This window comes from Trachurus japonicus, chromosome 8, assembly GCF_045865225.1.
Source record: "Trachurus japonicus isolate A0001 chromosome 8, Traja_1.0".
NCBI lineage: Eukaryota > Metazoa > Chordata > Actinopteri > Carangiformes > Carangidae > Trachurus > Trachurus japonicus.
The window spans coordinates 22,811,899-22,837,955 of NC_140914.1; the positions used below are offsets into that span (position 1 = coordinate 22,811,899).

Genomic DNA, 26,057 nt, shown 5'->3' on the forward strand with positions numbered 1-26,057 from the left:
AGTAGCTGGTACGAGTACGAAACAAGAAAGCCTCCTTATTCATTTGCCCAGTTTGTGGGGATCAAGACGACAAGAGTGTGTGTCTGCTTGTGTGTCAGTGGTCTCGCTGACACTGCTGGGGAACCTTCTGTAGCTGTTGACAACTGAGTAGTGTGTGTGTGTGTGTGTGTGTGTGCGTGCGCATGGTTCAGATCATTCTCATCTCATTTGCCCCTGGAATGAGATGAACAGCCCCTCCGACCCCCCCGCAAACCTCCCCACCCTCCTCCTCCTCCTCCTCCTCCTCCTGGTATAAATTGCCAGGCTGATATCTCCCTCTCCGGAGGGCTGGAGGGCAACGGGAGCTGACAACACAATGGCATTGTCTCTGCTGACGGGAAGCCAAAGTCTTAGAGGAAGCTCTCCCCTGTACCAGCCTTCGGAGTCTGGGTTATAGCTTGTGTTGTAAATAGTGTCTTCTTCAGTGTAGGGATTTCAACATTTTGCGCATGGTGTCATTGAGGTGTGGAGGGAGTAGGGGAGGGGGCAGGGGGGGTTCATAGGAGAAGGAGGACAGACCTGTGCCAACACACTGAGAGGCCACTCAATTATTTAGAAGAGCCGTCGGGTTCAAAGAGTCACAGCCAGCGCCTGCTGATCCGCCACCTTCACAGCTTAACTGCTGCTGCTGCTGCTGCTGCTGCTGCTGTCACAATCCAGTGGTTAAAAGTACACAGATATCACTCGCATTATCGTTAGTATTCTCAACAGTGATGCGGAAAATGCAGTTTTTAAAAAATTTCCAGATACGATATTTCTCGCCCCCGCGTCTCGCCGCTACGGCTGTGGATATAAAAGATATCTGAACGTTTCCCTCACAACTTTGCTGGATTTCTTTTTGTCTCCTCTCCTGTTTTATTCTCCCCGTTCAACCCCATGTTCAGACAGTGACTTCGGTCTTGCTGTTGGTGGGCAGTCCCTTGTGCTTGGGGTGCACGTGCGGCGAGTGGCCGTAGCCCAGCGGCTGCGAGAACAGCTCGGGCAGCGTCTCGATGCTGAACTGCCTCTTGTTGGAGTAGGCCTGGCGACGGCTGTTCTGCTGGTGCAGCGGCTGATGCTGCTGCTGCTGGATGGGGTGATGCTGCGGCCCCTGCAGGGTCATGTGGGCGCTTATCGGGTGAGGGGCGTGGCTCTTACTGGGGTCCCATACTTTGAAGGCTGAGCTGGAGGTGAGCGGATGCGTGTTGGTCTTGGAGATCTTAGGCTTGGGGATCTGGGAGGCGTTGATGGTGATGGCCAGTGGCGCGTGGATGTCTGGTGGCGGGAGGAAGGGCTTGTCCTTGGGATGGAAGTTGATCGGCTGGAAAGTGGGAGGAGACTGGCGATGGGTGTAATCTACCATCGGGTAACTCTTGTAGTAGTCCCTTGCAGCCGTGTCTGGAGGATGGGTGGGGGCAGAAAGACAAGGAAGGGGCAGAAAGCAAGACAGAGACATGGTTAATACACAACCATAAGAAGTTGAGACTAGTGATAAAAACAAAATCAAAGTGGTCTATGAAACTGTACGGTTAAGTAATCAGAGACCGTTTTATTATTCAATGCAATGTAGCAGGTTAATTTCCACAACTGATGGTGAGGAAAACGTACACCTCACACCGACCCACCTTTATCTTATTAAGGTTATATTTAACACTCTGTTGCAATGGCAAAATATTATTTGCCATGCAAAATGAAGCTGCTTTTGAGCAACTAGGGATTCTTGAGACCTCAGAAGGTTTAAGACATTTAATAGAAGCAGTGTATTGTGCAGTCTGATATGGGTCTTGGGCTTGGGGTATTGAACAAGGACTTTATAGTTCCTATGAAAAACTTTAAAAACAGTATAGCTGTTGGTAACTGTTGTTTTACCTACAGTAGAGGTGCAAAACTTGTTAGGCTACAGTATGTAACAAAATAAACTTACTCGGTACTGTGACCTAAACACATGAGAAAGTTGGAATTGAATGTAATGTCAGATTTGGATGAAATCTACACATGAAAGCTTTTAGGCACTAACCAACTTAAACCTGATCAGAGTTTGTAAAACACTTTCAGTATTTGCAACTTTAACATACTGTATTACTGTAATATTGTGTCACTATGTGGCCCAAATAGTGTATAAGATTAAAGATATCCAAGTAGTTCCGAGTTTCTTTGTTAATGTGACAAACTAATGAAATCGAATAAAGTGTTATAACCTTTGTGACATTAATGTTTAATTTTGTTTAGACTGTTAATTGAACATACTGCTGTACAGTTTGTGGTGACATTGAACTTTATGTATTATACTGAGGGTTTGCAGACACTCCCACTGGAATAAATGTGGGGCAGCAACACAGGAGCAGCAAACCAAGATAGCGGACATGTTTTGTTTTTGCCATAGTTAAGTTTTCAACAGCAAGATTTATTATTATGCTGTGGAGAGTCTTTACAACCCAAAACACATCGATAAAATGAGAATACGCTGTGAATAACACATAGCACATTGTGTTGTGTGAGGTTTTTCTTTCTTTAGTTTTCACAATGGCAATGCATCAAGGTTAAATGCTGCCTATGTTCTCCATACATCAGTTCTAGCCTGCTGCTTCATTAAAACGTTTTGTGTTAATTTTGCAGGAGGCCTAATTAGTCACGAGCAGCAGTATTGGACAAATAGAACAAACTGATGTGAATTTTTATGGACAAATGTGAGCAACAAACTCAATCTAAAGTCACAAGCAAGAGTCTTTGAAGGTGAATTGCATCATGTTACACATTAAAGTCAAGTTACTTGTGATGATGATGAGAACTACTCTGTGCCTGTGAAATGTTGTGAAATGTGTCTTTGGCTCTGGAGGAGCATTGACATGTCAGAAAATAAGACTGACAGCTTGGCAAGTACAATTTCTTTTAAGACAGTTTATTTTATAAACTAAAGGTGCGTGGGATTGCATTATGGGAAATGCAGATAGGATCCAGTGCTTTTGGAGCTGGGTTACCATCAACATGTACAGTAAGACACCTCCAACATGTTATGCTACGTTACTTGGAGCATTTTTCAAAAGTGCCCTTCAGTGGCTCAAGCATTTCACATATTTCCTTTTTTGGAAATCAACATCAACTGTTTTGGAAGCTGACGAGTCACAGAATTAGAGAATGTGTGTCACAATGGACAAAACTGTTCCAGGTTCCACCAGTGTTCTAACCACTGACTATTTATCTGACTATTCTATCTGGTGGCATCAGTTGACCTTACAGTAGACGACACAGACACTGACCGAGTCAATCTGCACAACTGAACGAGACCATGATGTCAAGACTGCAAAGTCACTTCCAGGCTGAAATGGAGCTTCTAAAAAGTATCAGGAAAATGACCCCTGAAGAGAGGAATAAACATTTCAGGCAAGAAATGTATAGAGAGTTGAAGGAAATGGAGATGCAGCGCAGAGCAAGAGCTGCTCTGGAGGAGCGTGAAAGACGCAGGAGAGAAATGGAAGAGAGAGATAAAGAAACTGAACGACTGAGATTTCAGAAAGAGCAAGTGGAGGAGGAAAGACAGAGGCAGGAGGCCAAATGGAGAGAAGAGGAGGAGAAGAGGGTAAATGATCAAAAAGAGTTGGTAAAACTAAAACAGGAGCTGCTTCAGTGGGAACTGGTGAAGGTAGATGAGAAGCCCTTCGCTAGACCCAGATCCACACTCAGTGATGTGAAAAGGGAGCAGCAGAGGAGGTGCAGGGAGGATGAGGCAGCGGAGACCAGCTCCACGGTGAGGAGCCAGGAGCAGAGAGTAGGAAAACCTCTGATTAACAATTGGGTTGGAAAGCAGGAAACTGCTCAAGAGAGGCTCCACCCAACCGACTACACCCACCGCCCCCCGGCTGGGAGAAAGAGCCTCAAGTCTAAATGTATGTAGCTCATTTGTATCAAATTGTTTAAGCTGCATTTCAATGCTGCACGTTTTAATATTCTCATCATCCCTCTTCCCTATGGTTATAGCATTGAGAGTGAAATCCTCCCAGGCCCTGCAGTGGCTGCAGAGAGGGGTGAAGTCTGGACAGTTCACAAAGAAACAAGATAAACTGGCGATGGAGAGAGAGACCTGCAGACTCAAAGACCTGTACGGCAGCAACAGGGGCTATTTGTCTGAGCAGGCCAGAGATTACCGCCTGTCCAGGAACCACATCCTCAAGAAGTCCCTCTTCTGAATCCCTTCTTCTCCCCCCTCGCTCTCTCAGTACCTACCCCACCTCTTTCCCATCCAAGACTAGACTGCTCTTGGCTGGAGCTATTAAGATGATGTATTGCACACATTTTTAACTGTACTTGTTTTTTTTTCTTGCTATGTTTTATTGTTACTTTTCATTATTAAATTGCAAAGATGTGGTTAACCACACAAAAGCGATGGTCTTGTCCTGTATCATAGATACTGTAACTTAGATTGTGTGTTGATTAAATGGTATCAATGACGACGACTGCAAAACATTAGAAAAAACATAAACTAGACTGGGGAAAGAGAGTGAATTCTGAAATGACCTGCACCTCTGAGCTAAGTACACGTTTCCTCCATCCTGACTCATAACTGTGTAGCTTTACTTTGATGTACTGTACTGTACTGTATGACTATAACATGTTTAGTACACACCAAGCTATATTTTTTTCCCCGTGTGAATCATGTATCAGTGGGTATTGCTACAAAAATAACATGTTTCCATAACTGAGCACATGGCCTCTATAATCTTTTGCCTATCTAAAAAAAAATCTATAATCTGTTTGAGGTGCGCCCTGGATAAATAAGGGTGCACTTCAAACGGGTGCAGACACAGAGCTGGGTGGGCTGGGATGGATGAGTGTAAAATTAGCAACTATCCACACTGAGCTGTTAATGCCACATCCCTCCCTCCACAGGTTACATTGTTTTATCCATCTCAGTGCGTTAGTATCAAAAGCTTGAGCAGAGGCAGACACGTTTTGAGGTGGAGGTCATTCTCAACAAGCACAAAATTCCACCAGACCAGACTAAAGTCACATCACTGCTTAGACGTTGTAATAAATCTGACATACATACAGTAGCCATTTATTGGTTATTTATTAGTCAGCTGCTGTCTGAACATCTGGGTTTATATAACAGATTGGACTCCCTCCTGTGCAGGAAGGTACAGTATCTCACGGTTGAATCACACATTTTCAAGCTTAAATGGCTAAAATTGTGACACTAGAGGTCCAAGTAACAAATACTCAATATGGGATCTGAGAGAAAGAGATCTGACTAATAGCATGATCTATAAACATTAAGGGATTCACCTACTGTACATATGAAGAAAAATCAGGATAGTTCCTGGTCGAGTTTCAACTAAACACAGCAAACACAAGTCATCCAGATTTTTTGGGATTATTTAAGAATTTATAAAAAAAAAAAAACACACTTTTGCTATGGCCTGTTTTCCTGCAGCAGAGTTGTCTCTAATCATGTCTGGTATAGCTGAGACACTTTGAGCACCTTCTAATATTTGTATTTCCAGAAAACACCTGGAGGAGTCGTCTCACATTCACACACGTCAGAGAGCTGTCCATTGCTATCACTGTCTGGTAATTGCTTATTGAACACTTCACATGTGGGTCCATTGTGTAACTACAGGGCACTTCACAAGCAGCTGTTGAGGAAGGAGACAGACGCAGTCCCTTTGGAGAAACTCTCCACGTCGGTCCAAGGATTTAAATACAGACCTGGTTTTCGCAATGCAACATCAAATACGACTAGAGCCACTGATAAACTGTTTGCAACCTATCACTCCATATTTTCAACTACTTGTGGTCAGTATTTCTGCAATCGCCATTGAATCAGAACCAGAAAATATATTGATCCCCATGGGGAAAGGTGGCTGTTAAATTAATAAATCTATATTCAGTATTCTCTCTCTAAGTAGTTTGTATGGTGGGTTCACTCTAAAGGCAGCAGCAATGGGGAGTGAGTAGTGTTTGACACAAGGTCAAATATGATCAGTTACCAAACTGCGTCTTAAGATCAAGACAAGGTCATTGCACTGTGGACTTGTGGAAAAGGTCATAAGAGACATGAGGAGAAACTGACAAAGAATAATTAAATTAATCGCTTTACTCGCTCAAATAGCAGAGCAATTAAAGTGACCTATTTCATGAGGCATATTTTTCTTTCTAAAAAAGGGGAAAAAAATGACTTGGTGTCTCCATATTGGTGAGTAGGAATGAGGGAATGAATAAAGAAACTGATTTGCTTTAATTTAAATTTTGCAAGATAGGACTGAGTTGAGGATTAGTGTGTATATGTGTCTGCATTTGTGTGTTTGTGTGTGTCTGTCTGTGGGTTCACACATTTACACACGTGTGTGCAACACAGGCATTGTGCGGCAAAGAGCACATTTGCATACATTCTTTTCTCATTGAAAGGGGGAATAAGCTGCTTGATATGTAGCCGTGTGTATGTATGTGACACTCAGTGGATGTCAGCAGTATTTCTACTGCAGACGGCTGTGAGCCCTGGGTTTTAATCACATGTCACTGTTTCTGAGTAATGTTTGTATGTACTGTCGATGTGTTTTGTACAGTTTCAGTGTTTTGCAGTTTGTTGCAGGAATCGTTGTGGACGGTATCCCGCCTCCTGCTGTGACGCTCCCCGGCTGAATCTACAGTACAGCGTCAGAATTTGAAGTTGAATTCTTCCAAATCTCTGGACAGGGTGGGAAAATCTAGGGCGGCACAGAAACAATGAATTAAACACACTGTTTCTTCCCACAACAACTGCTGTTGCTGTCCATTTGAGTGTTTCCACACATGTTGCCAGCAGGAGCACCTGACAGTGGAGTCCTCTGTGACAGTGTTATGTGCCTTGCTCTCCATCTCAGACTCTCCATCTGCTTCTTCTTCTTTTTTTTCTCTCTCTCTCTTGTCTCCTCCATTCTTTCCTTCTCTATTTCATTTATTTCATACTGTTCAGCAACATCAGCTTTTGCTCTCCATCCAACAGCTGCCTAAAGCGAGGCCTGTGGGCCTTATCTGGGCCACTGCATTATAACTGCATAAGTTGGACCCACTGAAGGATTTCACAGTTTGACAACATGCTGTATTCTATTTGGTCTATTTTTAATGCCAGTTAATTATGTTTGAGCAGTTATCCAGGGGAAACCTGTTCACTATAAAGTGTTTTAACATCACAAAGGAACCAGAACTAAAACACATTTTTTCCCCAGGTGGTCTTTCTGCTTCCTGGTGGTCTCTAACATGTGGTCTGTCTTAACGCTGTGTTATATTCCAGTCTGTCCATTCTGTGATGCAACATGATTTTACAACAATATTTATTTTTATGCAATTCATGGGTATTTTAAACCCCAATGTGTAGACAAAACCCTGGCTTCCCTTATGGCCACATATCATATGTTGATCTGCACCATTAACCTCTTAAACACTTGATTTTACCCGTGTATTTCCTCCTCTCTATGACAGTGTGTTCTGCAGCTGCTGGTTTAACACTCCATTGCAGCTATATGACATCTTACAGTGAATGAAATATTTAAACCCCAGATGCCATGTTCTTATTGCATCAGATTCAAATATTCTCGGCCTGGGTTTGCACCACTTTATCGCATTTTGATGTAATTCGGACTGATGTATTTTGTACTTCTGGAAACTTCAGGATGTCTGCAGGAATTTAAAATCATGTCGAGCAATGCATGGGAGCACATTACGCATCTGTTAATAATGGGACAGGAAAGAGCTGCAGATTTGAAAGAGAACATCACATCCCGCGTGAGAATTTACAAACCCACACCTTCCGAATGTTCCCTTTCATTTCCACCTCAGTATAGTGAAAAATCAGGAAGCACATTGTTTTGCCTCATTGGTAGTTGCCACAGGTAACTTTGAACCAGAGAGAGGTGGAGCAGTGCCTTCATCTTGAAAGTCATCTTTTGGAGAATTTGAGATCACTTAAATTCGTGTGGTCTTAAAAATCTACCAAAACTTATTTTCATTCTAAGTGCTTCCATCTGACCTGAAGCACTTATTTTGCTTCAAGTAATTCATTCTGCCTATTACTGTATGAAGTTATTTCCTTAATACAAACATTTTATTTGGCTCCTATGGAAAGATACGTGATCCTGCATAAACAAACATCGGATATTATTTAACTTCACAGCCATTTTTCTATATTATCTCCAATATTGCTCAGACTGTTGGATCGTTAGACTTTAATTAAAGACTTCAGGCTGTCTTGGCCCAGAACTTAGAGTCCTAGCTGCCTGGCACAGAGCCTTTCACACCCTTTTCAAGAAAATCCCTCCGCCTTCTGTCTTATGTTGTTTTTTTTTTTCCCTCTTTCCCGTAGACCTGACACTCACTGGAGACGTGCACGTGTTGAGCGCTATAAATCACACATGAAGCATTTGTTTGTATTTTCAAACTGCTTCTTCAGTGAAAACACAGCTTCATGACACCCAAATGAACATGAGGTTAATAAATAAAGGCCAACATGAAGGATTTATGAGTGTGTCTCCATGGTTATTGTGGAGCAGCCAGGATTAAACCATTTAAGTTTATTTCTTCCTCCACTTGTTCTCAGATTGTGTTTGTTCATCACGTCTCATCCTCTCACTTGCTGACTAACCTTTAGCATCTTCACCACATCTCCCAGTTCACCTGTGCTCCTTTCATTACTTTATCTAAGATAGATACATCACAGCTGCATGGGGCTGAATCCTGCTGTTCCACCTGGCACACGTTTGCTGCCACACAGTCTCCTAACCTCTTTGATCTGTTTTGTCCTTCCTCTCTTCTTTTTTTCAAATTTATTTTGTACTTATCACTTCTTCTTTTTTTTTTCATTTTCGACTCTGTCTTGTGTCTTGTTTTGCGAGAGAGAATTTAATAAACAAACATAAGCTGTTAACCGCTGCAATGTTTTTAAGAAGGAAGCATCTTGGTCCAGATTCCTGCTGTTTTGCTTGGCAAATGGTCAGCAGTCCAGGCCAAGCTGTTGTGTGTCCTAGCCATGACTTTGTCCACACAGCCAGGATCTCTGGACCCGGGGTCTTGTTTATTGCCCAGCAAGAAAACTGATAAGCATGTGTGAAAAGATGATTGGACTGGGCGTAAAATTATGTTGTACTGCTACAGTAGTAGGGATGAAAGCAATGTACGATCCTATTCTTAATTATGTGTTGAACTGAAGCATGCTTCACTAATAATTGAATACTTGATCATAAATAATAAAAAAGGGAGGAATTATGGTGGAAATTTTTACGTTTTTTACATTCTCTTTAATTTTTTAGACGAGATACAGGCAAAAACACTGTTTTTTTATGCACTGATCAATTTTGAGATTTTGGGCTATTTCTTCCTTAACATGTAAAAGTAGAAAAGTCTAAATCCACATTAAGGTGGTTATTTTACTTCATTTTGTCTCTTTTGTCAATAGATTTCTCCTAAATTCACCAAAAGTTACCATGCCATACTGTGCTGTGCCTGTTGTCTGACCCATGTCATGTCTGGTAAAGCTCTCTCTCCTGAGCAATTATGCAGGCTCCAAAAATGGTCATTTCCTCTATATCTGCAACCAAAAGTACGATCTATGGAATTTAACAGTACAAGTCTTTAAAGGCCGTTTTCTCAAAATGAGTTTTTCCTCAGACTCTGAGCTAGAAATCTCCACTAACAGACAACAAGCCTTCCATTTTTCTGAAGGATTTTACACAGGGGATTGTTGATATATCATTCAAAGCCTGATTTATGCAGCATTTTGTTCCTAAAAACATGGCGAAATTAAATTTTTTAAAGGGCTGGTGACAGTATTTTCTCATTTACGGAGTGATAAAAAGAGATATCCAAAATCCCCTCTGTAAACACTCCTGACTCTAATATGTCAACAAAATAAAACAAGGATTTTGAAAGGGGCTTTATCCATTGTTCAGATTTTGGTTCTGGAAATGTATGCAAATTAGCGCATATTTCATTAGATATTGCCACATTTACATATTTAAACATAAAATTTGACAAAACTTGTAATACAAAAAATATTTACACTTGGGAAGTTTAATGGTGATGTCTGTTAGTTAAATTGTTTTACCCTATTCACCTGTAGTGTCCCCCCTTAAACTGCTGAGGAACTATGATCTGATAACCACATAGTTTAGGTGTGGACAGCATGTCCAAGTCAGTGTAAGAATGGGCTGCAGCCACTGGTCAAGGGACACAACTCTGAGCTATTAGACTGCCATGTTATTCTGTGTTGTGTGTTTCTATATAGAGAAATAAATCTTTGCGCATGGTATTTCTTTAGTCTTGTTTTTTGACTCCCAACAGGCAGATATAAAACTTTTTGCAACATAACATTATTTGTTGATTCACGAGGAATTATTTGACATTTTAAGAGATGCGCTTACTCAAGGTTCAAGTTTTTATTCCCCTCTAGAGGCATAAATCAATTCTCATGAAGCTGTGAGGAGAGGGTGCGATGCTGTCAGTGTCTCTAGTGTGGACAGGTGGAGGGAGGTTCACCTTGTTCACCTCACAGAGACACTCTTCTTGGTGTTGTCATGTTTGAGGTCCAGGAGAGATCCTCTGTGACCTATACACTCCCAGGAATGTGCAGCCTACTGCTGAGGCAGGAGGGTCCAAGACCCAGCTGCAAAGCGGGGTGGGGGTGTTTAGGCCTAACTGGCGCAACTTCACAGACAGGTGTCGAGGGTTGATTGTGTTGATGTGAGAGCAAATATTAATGAATAGCATCCCTGCATACATGTGAGCACTGCAGGGTGGTAGTAATCTCTGGGAGAGCTGTCAGGCACCTGGTTGATGGATGTTGATCTGAAGTGTGCCAGGATGATGGCTTTGTTGCTGTGACGATTGATACCACTCTATATATGAAGCTACAGCCAGCATCTGGTTAGCTTAGCTTAATATACTGAAGTGAAACAGAGGGAAGCAGTTTGTCTGGTTAAAGGTAACAAAATTCACCTAACAGCATTTTTAAAGCTAAACTAAGCTGTTATTTTTGACAGACACTGAAACTGGTATCAAGCTCAACTAACTTGCCAAAAAAAAAGAAAATTCTCAAAATGTTGAACAATTCCTTTAAATTCATGCAACTTACTGAGTGGGGAAATGAATTATCCAAAGAAATTAAAAATAGATCTGAATCTTCTGTCACAGCTTTGAATCTATGTACGTTATGATGAAATATTTCACAGTAGATTTTTCGTCCCAGGATTCAGTCCATATATGGGCGCTGCTGACTTTCAAGTTTCTCACTGGTTATCGGTCATGGTCAAGAAGAAAGAACGAGTAATTATTCACATCATAAAGCACTTTCAAAGTGAATACTTCATATCAGCATGCAATTCCATTTATATAATAATTAACATCATTATTATTATTTTCATTTTACTGCTACTGTAATTATTTGGAATCTAACAGTAAATGTAAGAGATGGCATCTAATTGTGTCAAAGGAGGGAAGAAGAGTGTCTCATAATTTATTCTTGATCATTGCAATGAAAAGACTTACTGTGCGCGCGTTTGTGTGTGCGTGTGTTGTACCTGTATTGTTTTGGGTTGTTAGTTGTGTGAGAGCATTTGTCCCCGATGACTGAGGAATGAGATACCAGAACTGTACTGGGACTGAGGTGTGTGTTTGTGTGTGTTTGTACCTTTTTTGCATAGGGACAAAAACAGAGCAGACACCAAACAAAGGTGCACAAAGAGGAGCAGTTCAATGTCTGTGTATCATCAGAGACAGAACTGAACGCGTTGATGTCGAGAGCGGACAGACGAGAGCGTAGCACCTCGCTGTGTGAGGGATTTGTTATTTTGAAATATTTTTCAGTGAGATGTGGCTGATGCTCGTCGTTCAGTTGGGGGGGGATGCTGCTGCTGCTGCTGCTGCTGCTGCTGTTGCAATCGGCCTTTGTTTCTCACTCACTGAGCAGAATAATGAGATGAGCTTCTCTCTTCCCTCCTCTTCTTTCTCTCAGTCACTTTGCTTAGCTCATTTTGCTGGCCTCAGTTTTTCTCTTTATTGTCTTATCTGAAATGATTTTCCGTCCTACTCTATTTTAATGCTGATGAGAACATGTTTCCTAAAATAAAATAAAATAAATAGCGAAAGGGCCAGTTTGCTGTGGCCTCTGAGTCATCAATTAAGTTTCTTAATGGCTGCAATTGCTACCCAGGATTTTCAGACAATAGATTTAGCAGTAAACTAAAATATTTGAAGCAGGACAGAATTGGCTTTGCTAAACAACACTATTTTTGGATTTATCCATTTGATAAAGCATTCTACATTTATTTTTTTTTGCCCGTGACCTTCCAAAATCATAAATACAACAGTAACAGCATAAGAAAACACACCTCATGTGAGCTGCAAACGTTAGCATATATGCATAACTACTAGTTTAGCCGTAGAGCCAGTAGGAGAAGTGACTAGTGGTAGTTAGTTGTAAGGCGACATTATAGGTAATATCAGAGAAAAAGAAAATGAACTGTGTAACGTTTCTTTTCTCTTGAAACGTGAACTTAAAATACAGTAACAGCCTCTTCATACATCGTTTCCTCATCATACTTGTTTTAAGGAAACATTTGGAGACTGTTTTCAAGCAGCTAGTCCTTAGGAAATGAGAGTTACAAAGGAGACACCTGCTTTTTTCTGACACTACTTGACATCAGGTTGAAATATTAAGAATTTTGAGCCACTTTTATTACTTTAACTGCATGATTTGCAAACAACGTAAACAAGAGCAGCTTCGTCCTTCAAAACTTTCCCTCATGCGCGTTACTTTCTGTCCATTACTCCTCAGCTATAATGGGCTGCACTGTCTCTGTTTGCATATTGTGCCAATGAACACTACATGTACATGTGTCAAGCTGTCGCTCCTCATCATCGTCACTGTGTCCTTATCTGTCTGCACTGATCAGATGATAGATTGTGTGTGTGTGTGTTTGTGTTTGTGAGTAAATATGTGTCTATGTACAAGTTTGTCTGTACATTAGGGAGTGGTGTGTATGTGTTTAGATGACAGTGTGTATGCTATGTTTGTGTTTTCTGTGTGTGTGTGTGTGTGTGTGTGTGTGTGTGTGTGTGTGTGCCAGTGTGGCCAGAGGAAAAATTTGAGGTCTGAACTTGCTGCTGTCCAGACTACTGTCACTCACCGCCCACTGATGTCCAACTAATTGTGCACATGTTGGAGTGTCAAACCTATGTTATTATTATTTTTGGGGGGTGATTTGAAAAGAAGCTAAACTCTGTAGGAATTAATAGAACAAAGGCATGTATATATATTCTTTGTTTTATATTGTGAACCACTTGTCTTTCCTTTCCTGTACAAGTTGTGTCATCAATGCCATCATCATACCTACCCACCCCCACAGCCAAGTTGTGATTACTATATACAGAAAGCCAAGCTGTCATTAACTGTCAGCATTACATGGCTGACAGAGACTGGGTTTTCGTCATGGTTGTGCAGCAGCAGTGATGCTAATGTCCTACTGCTTTGGTCAATACAGGACTTTCCCAGTTTCATAAAGCAAATGCACCATTCATGTAACATCATAATAGTGGCTCTAATCATGATCAAAACACACTGAACACAACATAAAGAGAATTAGACTACTAAGTTTTGGGGTCAGTTTTACATTATGGTTCACACTCATCAAGACATTCATGCCCTCTATGAATCAATCTATATCAGTTACATTCCCATGCTCATTAAGTCATACTGTATAACAATTTATCCATTGTGTTTACAAACTATAATTATGTATGAGTTATATGAAGCATTATAATACAGCAATATAATACAATACCAAAATTAAACCACTCTAATACAGTACAGTATTAATATCCACTGGTTTTCATAAGATTAAGAGCAAATGGCACTATTGCTTTTTGTTTAATTTACCCTTTTGTTTTCCAGGTTCTATGAGGGATTTAAGTTGTTGTTGTTTTTTGTGTTTTTTTTTATAAAACCAACTCAAGCTGTGTTGCACATGTAGGTGCTAATCTCTTGCTAAGCAGCGACAGCTTTTAAGTAAAGTTTGTATTCAGCTGCGGGAGGCAGAATAAAAGTTTACACTGTTGTGATACTCTGCTACATGATCTGCCCGTTTCCACTCTGTGTATTTATGCCGCTCATTTCACTCAGGAGAGCTCTGCAAACAGGTTTTCACTCTCTTCTGCAGCACTGTTTTCATAAAAAAAACACTGATTCTCAGGCATAAATTCACACTTACACATGTACTGTACATTTAGTGACATAACTTACATAACATTGATGTTGAAAGCGCTGTAATGTAGCTTTGCTGAGGTGAAGGAAATCAGGAATAAGTTGTAGCTTTCAAACAGGGAGTTGGACTCATAAAAATCTATTATCCTAATGGATTCTTCCTCTCCCTTAACCACTTTCCCACAGCGTGCATCAGTATGTGGACACGTTTTGTTTTCCATCATCCTAACTCATGTTTGTTTACACTGTATTTCATTGACCTTTGTACAGTGAGCTTGTGTTTAATTCATTATTACACGGGCCACTGTGAGAGAAATGCAAAAGTATTCAGACATTCAGACACCTGGTTGTACAGGCTCGTCTATGTGTATGTGTGTGTGTGTTTGCGTGTTTAATTCTACTCACCCACAGCCTTGAGCGAGGTGTACTTGTTGAAGCCTATTCCCAGGTTGTTATGAGGGTGAGACAAGGCCATGGCTGGTCCCAGGGGAGACAAGGCTGCGTTGTTCAGGTGGTTATGATCTAAGGCAGCGAGAGAAATAGACAAAGACAGAAAGTAATGAAATACCTGAAAAGTCAACCATGTGCTGTGAAAATATTCTCAAGAGGGAGCAACAACAAAATACAATTGAAAGAGCAGCAGTAAGTCCTCTGTAACTCAGTGACATCATGGTCTTTGAGGGCGGAGAATGACCTCGCCATTAGTTTTTTTTTTTTCTTCATGAATAAGGTTTGTGAGTTTGAACACTGTACCCAAATGTGACATAAGATAAGCCCTGTTTGGGAGAATGGACGTAACGATTAGCTGAGGCTCGATAACCATTTGTGCATTTCTATCCGTCCTCATTACATAATCTTTCTGCTTAAAATAACAAAGATATTCATAAAGCCTTTAGATGTGCAGGTTACCCGGGACAGGGGCAAACAGTACTTAAAATAGCACCACAGTTAGAATACATACAAGAACAGCTGACAAGCAAAATAACACACAAACAAAATGTTGGATGAAATATGTCAACAGATAATGCGTATATGTCTCTTTCCTACAGATTACATTAAACACTAAAGGTGACAGATCCGATTATATTACTGCTGCGGTAAATATACTGTACGTACGTAGCCACAGCTCAGAATGTGTCACAGAGATGTGTTTGTGAAAAATGAGCAGTATTACATTGTGGCATTAAACAAGAAGTGAGGTGAGGAGGAAAAACAAGGTAATTTGATGTATTAAGCTTCCAACTGGATCATATTGCTTTCATCTGTACTTTATGTCATGTCTTAAACTGATTCTGATGGTTTTATCTTCACCGCATTGCACACACATGGATTTACATTTCTGCTGAGTTGGTCCAGGTGCATTAGCGTAAACCGCATTAGCTGATTGGTATCAGTTGGGTCATTCATGCTTTACAATCACTGGCTGATTGATCAGCTGTTTGGCAAACGGCTGACTCTTAGCATCTCTTATATTCAGGTGCATCCTCTCACCTCAACACCACAACCTTCTCCTTATGCTCTATAACTTATTATTGACTTAGATCAATTTATTTTTAAGTGGGATCAGTCCTTCCAGAAGAATCCTCATTGGTATGAGCGGTTCGTTCTTTGACATCAGCATCATCTGAATTATTGTCTGAATGTCAGCACCGTATTTATAATAATGCCCGTGATTGGTGCTAATATTCATACGCTTTGGTGCATTTGGGAGTCAATATCCTGGTAATTCTAATAATTTTGCCATTGATTAAGTGTGTCTGTATACATGTATGTCACCTGGTGATGTATAGATATGTCAAATTAATGGAAATGAAGAAGCTGGATGCAAAATGTGTTGTTTACAACTTGTTCCGTATTGATGTGACTGCCAGCAGACCTGTGGAAAATATTCTTATTTTGCAGGTGGATTAGAATAAATTCATGTGTGGAAAAGAGAGATATTTATTCTTCCAAGTTGAGTTTAAAGCTTCACTAAACAATGTTTTTACAATAGCAATGCCTTAAATTATTATGTGTGATTTAAAAGCTGTCACAAATCCACAGAAGAAATAGTTACATTTACTCATTTGGTAGATGCTTTTATTCAAAACAACTTATGAGTGCTTCAGTGCAGTAGGAGACCTTGAAGAACGTACTAAGTAAAAAAAAAAGAAAAAGCTGTTCAATAAGGCGGAGTGCCAGGATATCAGATAAAAAAGTGCTAGAAAGTGCATAGTAAGTGCTAGTTAGGCATGTTGAGGTATAAGAGAGAGGAGGTGCTCTTGGAAGAGATGAGTATTCAACAGATTCTTGAAGATAACGAGGGCTGCTCCTGCTCTGATAGCATTTGGTAGCTCATTTAATGTCATGCTGACGTGGGAGACGGCTCCATGGTCACCTGCAGTCCACCTCCCTCTCCTCCCCACAACCGTACAGAGCGTTTTCTTGTCTTTGGTTTGATTTGGTGATTTTCATCAGCAGATGAAAAGTGAAGAATTTAAAAATTAAAGAGCCATTTTTCTTAGAAGCCCAAAACAGAGCTGAATGATAGTAGTGATCTACTGTAGCTCGAGCTGTGCTAGATGAATAGTCACCTGTTTGCTACATTGATAATGCAGGCTTAGTAAATGTGTCACGTTTTACACAAAAATTAAAGTTCTCATTTTTGAAAAAAAAAAAAAACTGCCAGAGGACACAGTCTCTGTGGTCTTATTTTGTTGGAGAAACAAGGGATAAAAGTTAATTTAAGAATGATACGCCAATGTCTGTTCCAAATAACATATTTAACTGTAAAACCCTCCGAGCTCTGAAGAAACAAGGTCAGGCCAGGATTACCTTACTTCTCCAGAAGTCTAAAACTTAAACCGTTCCCCACAGGAGAATAGAAGTACACACACACACACACACAAGAATAAACAAACACACAAACCTGACAACCGCGTCCACCAGCCCCATGATGACTGAGACGCATCAGTGAGAATCAGACGAGGGAGAAACGGGGAGCGAGGCGGAGGGAACGGGGCGAGGCAGGGAGAGAGCCAGAGAGCGAGGGATGTGACACCAGCGCTGACTGATTGAATTAGAAATAGATCCTCACTTCTCCGTGTAATTGATATGCAGTGATGACACGCTGTGTGTGGTGTGGTGCGCAGGGACGCACAACGGTGTGTTGTCATTTTAAGTGCCTGTAACTGTTGTGTGTGTTGGTTGTTATTGTCTAATGTGAAGCGCTGGTACCACCTGCTCCCCTCACTCACTCACTCACTCAACACCACAATCAAAAAGGTGCATGACCTTCAGTCAACCATCTAAACCAGTCCAAACAAAAACAGATTGAAATTTGCCTGGGAGCGCTTCTTCAGTACGGTTTTCAGGATCTTTTGAGTGATTATCTAATAACCATATTTAAAGAAATAGCTTTTTTGCTCTTTAAGTGCCCTACATTCAGATGTTGTGTTCTCAAGCGTTATGTGGCCAACAACAGTGGAAATAATGAGACAGACAGAAAGGGAGACACAGAGCGAAGAACTGAAAGATAGAGGGAGAGAGAGGTAGAGAGGGAGAGTTGACGGCAGAGATAGACAGGGGAAAAAAATCAACTAATTGACGGAAAGATCCCTGGCCGGTCTCCAGTTTGACCACAGGGCTGTTCCCGGCCACCAGAGAGCACAGAGAGAGAGAGACAGAGAGACAGAGAGACAGAGAGAGAGGTTTTGTTGTGTTATTACAGTATACTATGTAGTGATGTAAGAACCATTTATTGTCTGTTTTATATCCAATCATGCTGACAAGGCATCGGAAGGTACATTGAATATGGAAAACGTGCTTTGGCTTATTTGCTAATTTTGTCAGATGGAAACCACTGAATGTCTCAAAGAGTTTCATGATCCAGAGTGAATAAAATCACAAGTCACACTTAAACGTAACGATCGTCAGCTAGAAGTGTGAGTTTTAACATGCAGAGACACTTCTGTTCTCACTGGAGAGAAAAGTCTGGTTGCGCTGAATGTGTCTGAGGAAAGGTAAGTGACAGGTGTAATGTAAAACCATCATCTTGGTCATCTTGGCATGGTGAAGTAGCCTAATTTATCATGAACTTGTGACCGTAATAATGACATTAAATAAACTCCACCAAGACAGAGGTCAGTGAGAGTAAGGCTATGGGTTGGAAAATAAAGATGAGCTGAAAGATGCAAAAAAAAAAAAAAAAAAGCTGTTAAGTAATAATTCCCTGCTGTTCTGTCAGCATATATAATATTTCAGTCATTGTCTGCTGTACAAATACTTAGGAAAAACTCTCACTCAGCAAGAGATTCTCACCAGTCAAGTGTATTTCTATGCACAATCTGAAACTGAGTTTGGGAATGCAGGGTTTGAAATCAGGCTTGTTCTCATTTCTTCCTTTTGTGAGTGTATATCTCTGTTTTAAGACACCATGTTCGTTTTATGAAATGTCAGGTCACCAGCCAGTTTTTTATGTGTAATTCAAAAGACTTCCTGCCTCGCTCACTTTGGCTCTATTCATACCAGTGTGCTGTAAGAATGGGAGAGTGCAGATTGAAAGGGAATAAATTCTTCCCTGTATTCTGTATTCGTGCATAAATTCTCACTGAATGTCCTACATTTTTCCCTGTATGCATGCATGTGTGTGCGTCTGTGTGTGTGTGTATTTTTTGTTTTGATGTACTATAGTATAGAAGCCTCAGAGGAGAGGCACTCATAAGAATTCAAATTTATGTTTATTAAAGAGAAGCGCAGAAGGAAATGAGGACTTACAGTATATGAGCATAATCCACAATGTGTGTGTGGGGACAGAAACTGTGAGATTGAGAGGAGGAAATGTTTGTGGACTTGTTACTTGGTGCATATTGTTTACGTGCGTATGCCCACTGAGAAGCAGCATGTATACTTTGTTTTGCATGTGCATGCTTTCCTGCCAGCATGCATTTGTTTTTGTTTGTATGTGTGCGCTTGCGAGTGTACTGTGTGTGTATGTGTGTGTGTGTGTGTGTGCAGGCAGGCAGCAGAGCACCGCTGGGTGATGGCCTAATTCAGCAGGGCTCAACATCAAAGAGGCTGACTGCTGCAAGGGCTTCAGCCAGCCTTACTCTGACATGACTACTGTCTCACACACACACTCACACATAGAGAAAGACGGAGAGAGAGAGAGAGAGAGAAAGGAAAAAGGAAGACAGGAAAATAGGTGCAAGGAGGAGAAAGTGGCGTGGGTTACAGGGAGGAAAGAAAGAGAGGAGAGCCCTGTGTTGTTAAATACATAGAGCATTAAACAACTCCCCTTTAACTAAAAAGTCGCATCTCTTCTAGTTGTTTAATGCATAGAGCACCAAACAACTCTAAGGGATACGAGTTTGAGTCCCGCTAGCCGCCCAGGCTAACATGAGTGCACTTATGGAACTGTAGGGCACACTGGATGAACAGCCAAGTGGCGTATATGTCACATCGTTTCATGTAAGTGTGCCAGAGAAGGAGAGGGAAGGAAAAAAACAAGGACGGAGAGGGCAGGACAGGTCAGAGGAGAAGTTTACTTTGTGACACATGTTGGAAAATTAAAACGGATAGCACGTTTTATATACAGAGGATGCAACAAGGAATACATGTTGCTAAATAGCGCAACAGCTGCTTATGAAGAAGACGTGTAGTTAAAACTATAATCTGCAGGCAATTCTGATTTAGTCATTTTTAATTTAAAGATAGATCAATATCAGTAAGGCAGCTTCTTCTTAGTGTTAGATTAAGAGGTCACTTTGATTTAATGTCACTTCACTTCGGCTTAGGTTGGATTAATTTAGCTCTTCTTAGCTTAACTTAACATAACGCCTGCAAGGGAGAAACAGCTCCGGCTCTGTCCAAATGGTACAGGAATATGTCGACCACGACCAGCATCTCTGAAGCTTACTAATTACCACACTCGAATCTGGGCCCTGGTTTCCAGACAATGATTGATCTTGAAAGTTAAGAACGTAGTTAAATTTCAACACATGTTTCCCAGAGCAGCTCCGAAGAGAGAGCAGCCCGGCATGTAAGACGAGCTATAAGACAGAAGTACATGTACGTCTAAGTGCAAGTGCTATTTGTGGCACAGAAATGTCTCACCCTTTACATTACTGTGAATGTCATTATGGCATCATTAGAGAATGATGTTAGTACTTTTTATATGCAAAGCTTCACTAACAAGTTGTTGTTGTTGTACAGATGTGAGAGTGGAACTGATCTCACCCAGCTCTCAGCAGAAAACCAATAAACCTAGATCTTAAACATTCAATTGTTCATTTGAATAATTTGATTTGCAGACTCATTTTAACACAGATTATTGATGATTGTTAAGATGCATTTTGCATTCAGTGATAAGCAACAGGAGACTGTACATCTATAAAAATATGACTGCACAGCTCAAATAGTTCCACTATTATTCAAATGTCCCATGAACTCACTCGGTGTGACTGTTGTATTAGCTACACCTGCTTTATAAAAACCGATGACAACACTTCCATCAGTAGTAACACAGCACCTTCACCACGAGCCTGTGATTTTATTATTTCATTGTCATACTTGGCTGCTGCCACTACAAAAGGTGAATGTAATAGGTCCCTAAGCAGGAATATGCGAGGTGAGTGCAAACCCTTTGCATGTTAAAGCGTCAGTGAGGGGGCATGTGTGTGGCATATGGGCCTCCCCTCATTAATAGATGTCTGTGTGTGCTACAGTGGGAGAACGCACGCAAACATTTGTTTGAGGTGTTGTGGAGTATAACGTGCTGTGGTCCCTCTAAATCACGCAAACAACACATCCACAGAGTGTGTGAGCAGATGCTGCTCTCTTCCTGTCCCCTCGCTTCCCTCCTCCTATTCTCTCTCCATGCGCCGTTTTCTCTTCATCTCAGTCTCTGTCGCTCTCTGTTGAATTTCTTGTCATATGCCTCCTCCTGCTATCTTTGTTCCTTTCCCCCCTCTCTCTACCCTCCTTCCTTTCTCAGTCACCTACTTCTTCCTATAACTCTTCTTCTGTACTGGTTTGTTCTCTCTCAGTGAGAATGAGGCAGGCCATCTGTTGAAGCAATGAAAGCAACGTGTGGGAAGCTCTCATCCACCTTTAATTTTTGAAAGTCTTTCTTTTTCCCTACACCTAGGCTTTATGAAAGTGGTTTTCAATGAGCGTGAAATATGTTCAGCATATTTTTAAATTACAGTGCTAAGAGCATCTTTGTGTGTGTGAAAACTTGTATTTCATGTTGATAAAGTTTTGCATGTGCTTTTGTCAAGTGACAGCTGCTGACCTACTGTTGTGTCAATTCAGAGGATGTAGTCTATAAGATGTGGCCCTTATACCTGTCTTAGACTGTGAAGCCTCTAACACTGGAAGATATTATGGTCTTTTTTTGCTATCACCAGCTCTGCCTTGCAGTTGCTGTCGCCCAGCAACCTTGACAACACATAACTTTTTTTCACAAAAAACTTCTAAGACGCTTGTACCATAAGATGTGAGCTGAACTGGGCTGAAACCCAATGTCATGATAGCTTCATATGTTGTCACTATGGTAACCATTCCACATTTAGGGGAGGACCATCTGCAGGTGTTTCAATCTTCTACTTTTGCAATGAATCTTTTCTCATCATCTTCTTCTACACCAATTGGGGAATATTGCTGTAAATTAGAAAAAGAAGAATCACCTGTAGCTTTACTGTAGTTCCTTTTATAGCTGTAGTTAGTTAGTTCTACTCACTTTACTTTACTTTTGTCCTGATAACTGCTCAGTGTTGCCACTAAGTTTACTGATACATTTTTAACAATGCTTGAAAGACAGAGTTTGTATTTGTTTAGAAGGTTTCATGGGAATATTTTCTGGATTATGACATAAAACGAGCAGTGACTGTATTTAACTTTGACGTGTGGAACAAAGACTGGTATAATGACAACAAAGAGACACTGCACACTTTCCAGCCCGCTCATTCCACACTTAAACACTTTCTTTGTCTAGTCTCTCTGCTGTTTGTGTGTGTGTGTTAAATGGAGTCATTTCAGTACACTGATTCCAATGTGGAAGTCCTTCCCTCACTTCTTTTTCCCTCTCACACACTCTATTTGCAGGGTAAACGAGGGCTTATCCCAGGATGACACCATTATTTTATGCCTTTAGCCTGCACACAGAATGCATTGAACTCTGGCGGCCTGTCTGCTCAGCACTTTACATAATGCATTGTACCGCTATACATCTACACACACATGCAGAGACAGACAGACACAAACACACACACAGGCTGGTAATAAACATGGGGAAGGACACAGCCTTTCTGCTTTTAAAACTTTCCCATTTGAGAGATGGTTGGTGAGGACATGTAGAGGAGAGTGGGACAGATACAGACTATTGAACAGAGGTAGAGAAGTGAATGAAACAAAAGAAATGAATACATTCATGATGACCTGGATCTAAACCATGTAATATACGCAAACTGAATTGAGATAATTATTCCAGTGCATTCTGTGAATAACTTTAAAGCACTCCTAAAAACAACAACAACAAAAAGTTGTTTATATCTTATCTGTATCTTTATCTTATCTATTTATCTATGTCATTGTTTGAATGACCCATATTGCAGAAAGTGCCATTTCAATCTCTTTTTTGATTAGATGCCAAAATGCTCAGCAGAGCAGAAGGAGTCTGGTGATAATTCTCTGCCGTTGTGTCACTAGGACTGTTGACTTTTATGTGACACATAGCCATTGCTAATACAGTATAAATAAAACATTGATTAGTTCAGCTTTAAAAACATTCATCACTCTCCGAGGAAAAACAAAAACTCTGTAGAAAAATAGGATTACTGTACGCCCTGTGAACAAAAAGTTAATTCAATGTCACTAAAATGGGAACAGAGGAAAAAGCTGATAGAATGAAGTGACAGTGGAGATAAAGAGTGAGAGATGAACAGACGGAAATCAGATAGAGGAAAGAGAAAAAGATCACACGACAGCTGAGGAAGTCTCTTGTGGTTTGCATCTCTCTCTCTGAATGTAGCAAATTTGTTTTCAGCACCACGGACAGAGCCATCATGGGTCCCACTGAGATCGTGTCTGTCTTCAGCACCATGGACAGAGACATCAGCCACGGGACAGGAGGGAGATTTTTGATTTCATGGTTTGCACACTCATCTTACATCCTATTCCTTCACTGTACTCTTAGATCTTCACACACTCATATATCCAGTCTGGCTGCTAACCTGTCAGTAAAATCTAAAATTTGTGCAACTGGTCATAACGTTGCATACAAACACACAAACATGTAGACTTTCTGTAGCTGCAGTTGTAACGTCTGCTGGAATGTTTAGTGGCGCTTGTCAGTGCAGTGTGTGTGTGTGCATGAGGGCGTGTGCATTTCTTTGTGCCTGCATGTGTGTGTTATGTAACAGTGGAGCAAACAGTGTGAGCGGATCTCTTTATTCCATTACTTCTTTTTCATTATCTACAAAGAACTGCTTTAACTCTGACAGACTTCTGAAGTCCCATTGGCCCCTCTCAAAGTCACCATGAATCATCCTCTCACTCCCCCTCCCCCCTTTTCTCTCTCTAATTGTTCTTCAAGGAACAACAAAGCAAACCCCTGGCCAGCGCTTCTTTCACTTCTGAGGATTCAATTATTCAAAGGAGGTAATTGTACAGCGCAGTCATCTAAAACTCCCTGGCTAACCCACAGACATTCACTGATGTTTTTCTGGGTCTGTATTTGTTTTTGTTTTGTTTTTAACTCTCCCTTTATATTTGTGTTTTGGAAAAATCCTGTGACTTTGTGTGTTTTTCACATCTATTTCCTGTGTGTATGTGTATGTTTGTATGTGTGCACCTCAGAACATGGTGCACTTTGTGTGTCTGTGTGTGTTGCGTAATCATCTCCAGGTCCCTCTGACAGCTGCAGAAATTTGGAGAGGTAAAGAAACCGCCATTATACAACAGGACCCAATTTTGGGTGTAATACATACATTTAGTACATCCGACCAACTTGAATTAACTTTTTTCAACTTTTCCTAAAACAAACATTTTGTTGATCTATCCATCCACTCAGATGGGACTTCCGTCCTTCCTTCCTTCCTTCCTTCCTGCAGCCACTATCAGTTGTTTTCAGGCATTTTGCTGAATTGGCTGCTGCGATTGTTAAGTTGAATACATTTAACCTCAAACATGATTTAGTCTCTTTTTTTGACACATTTTGTTGCTAATTGGACCATTGTGAAAATTCAGAAACATCTTTAAGAGACCAAAGACCAAAAGACCAAATATTAAGACCTTATCTTGGACTTCCTTTCTCTACATGTTCAGACACCACATGAGGGGGAGATGAAGATAATATTTTCTCTCCTCAAAATCCCTAAAAAAAAATCCTGAAAAAGCTGGTTTTTAATAGATTGTGGGAAACCTTTCTTCCCTTATCGCTTCTTACCATTTCATGTTCTTAGAGACAGTGCACCTCTCTACAGCTCAGTGAAGAGATATTTTAGTCATGCTTCCCGACTCCTCCTGCATAAAAAATCAATTAATAATAGCTAATAATAACCATCTGTAGATATGTGTGTCTGTATTTTTATTCGTATAAGTATGCGTGTGTGGGTGTCACACTAAATACAGGTATGCTCTTTCCTCCTGCACTTAGAGAAATAGTGAATTATTGAGCTAATTTGAGTGTTGTACTTGTTGCCCTTACATCACAGAGGCCAAGCAGCCCCCAGGGCTTCACTTTACACTCACAAATCCCCGAAACTCAATTCAGAGGCTCAAACCCCCACAGCCCTTCACCATTCAAACCACACTGGATTTACTCTGCAGTTTTTACATGACTGCTGCGTTGCTGCCATGTTGCATTGAGCCAGTATGTGCACAATCTCCCCACTGCAATCTGTGTAAACAGTGACCTCCATTTGTCCCGTTCCCAGAATCCAGATGTGAGAAGATGTGATTGAAGATGTTGATACATGCATCTGAGTGTGAGTGGCCTTCAGTTATCACTGTGTACTCAGAGCGATCAGCTTAATGAGCCACACTGAGCAGTGCAGAAAAGTGCTGTGGAGAGTTTTTCCCCCCTGGGATTTGCTTCTCAGGGTACATACAGTCTGCTTTACCAAGTTGCTGGAAGTTTTTTGTGGCTGTATGCAGCCTAAAAGGAGAGCACGACTCATCATCAGCTATCTGGTTTTATGACAATTCTATGTTGTTCATTGTGACTTTACCATGTCCACTTCTGTTGGCTGCCTCTCTTACCCCACCACCATGTTCTCCTCTCGTTACTGCGGCCTTTCCACTGCTCTTCGCGTTATGGTCCTAATCAATTTTTGTCCTAGCTCTGATGTGTTTTAATGTCTTTTTGTTACATGCATAATATATATTGCATATATATTGTGTAGTAACCTCCCATTTGAATCATACACAGCACTGGCTTCATATGGAATGGACCCCAGGATACTTGTATTTTGTAAAATTACTGCTTTTCTTTTTTTGAAACAGACACAAACACGCACTCACTCACTCACACTACCAGAGTCAATTTCTCGTTAAATGCATACGACTTCTTTTGTCCACTACCTTTGATCTTATCTATTTTCAGACGTATACAAATAATGACACCAGTAATGACTTTGCTGAGGTAATTATATTGGTGGTTTAAAAAGTGTTTAATCATAATTCTAAGGTGAAAGTTCTAAATAAGTTGTGGCCTCGAGTTGCTGTTGTACCTTTAAAAGAGGTGGGGGAAAATGAATTGGTACACGTTCATTAAATGTGATGTTTCTGTCACTGAGGGACACACATCTCATTTCACTGTTTAACTCTAATCACA

The 26,057-nt window shown here is 40.8% G+C and overlaps 2 protein-coding genes across 3 annotated transcripts in view; one reads left to right on the top strand and one right to left on the bottom strand.

Annotated features, from left to right (window-relative positions):
• Positions 1-295: 295 nt before the first annotated feature.
• Positions 296-26,057, bottom strand: part of LOC146983237 (protein shisa-8) — a 103,472-nt gene continuing 77,710 nt past the window's right edge. For both annotated transcript variants that reach the window (XM_085784735.1, XM_085784734.1), the window contains exons 4-5: positions 14,648-14,764; positions 296-1,416 (exon numbers count right to left, since the gene is read on the bottom strand). In XM_085784735.1, the coding sequence (XP_085640861.1) occupies positions 920-1,416; positions 14,648-14,764 (614 nt within the window). In that variant the 3' untranslated portion in view covers positions 296-919. The remainder of the gene's footprint in view (positions 1,417-14,647; positions 14,765-26,057) is intronic.
• Positions 3,278-4,347, top strand: LOC146983238 (uncharacterized; the record flags this gene model as incomplete). The annotated part of the gene is made up of 2 exons (XM_085785436.1): positions 3,278-3,902; positions 3,994-4,347. Coding segments are annotated over 2 exons (834 nt in total), but the record flags the coding sequence as incomplete, so codon positions are not given.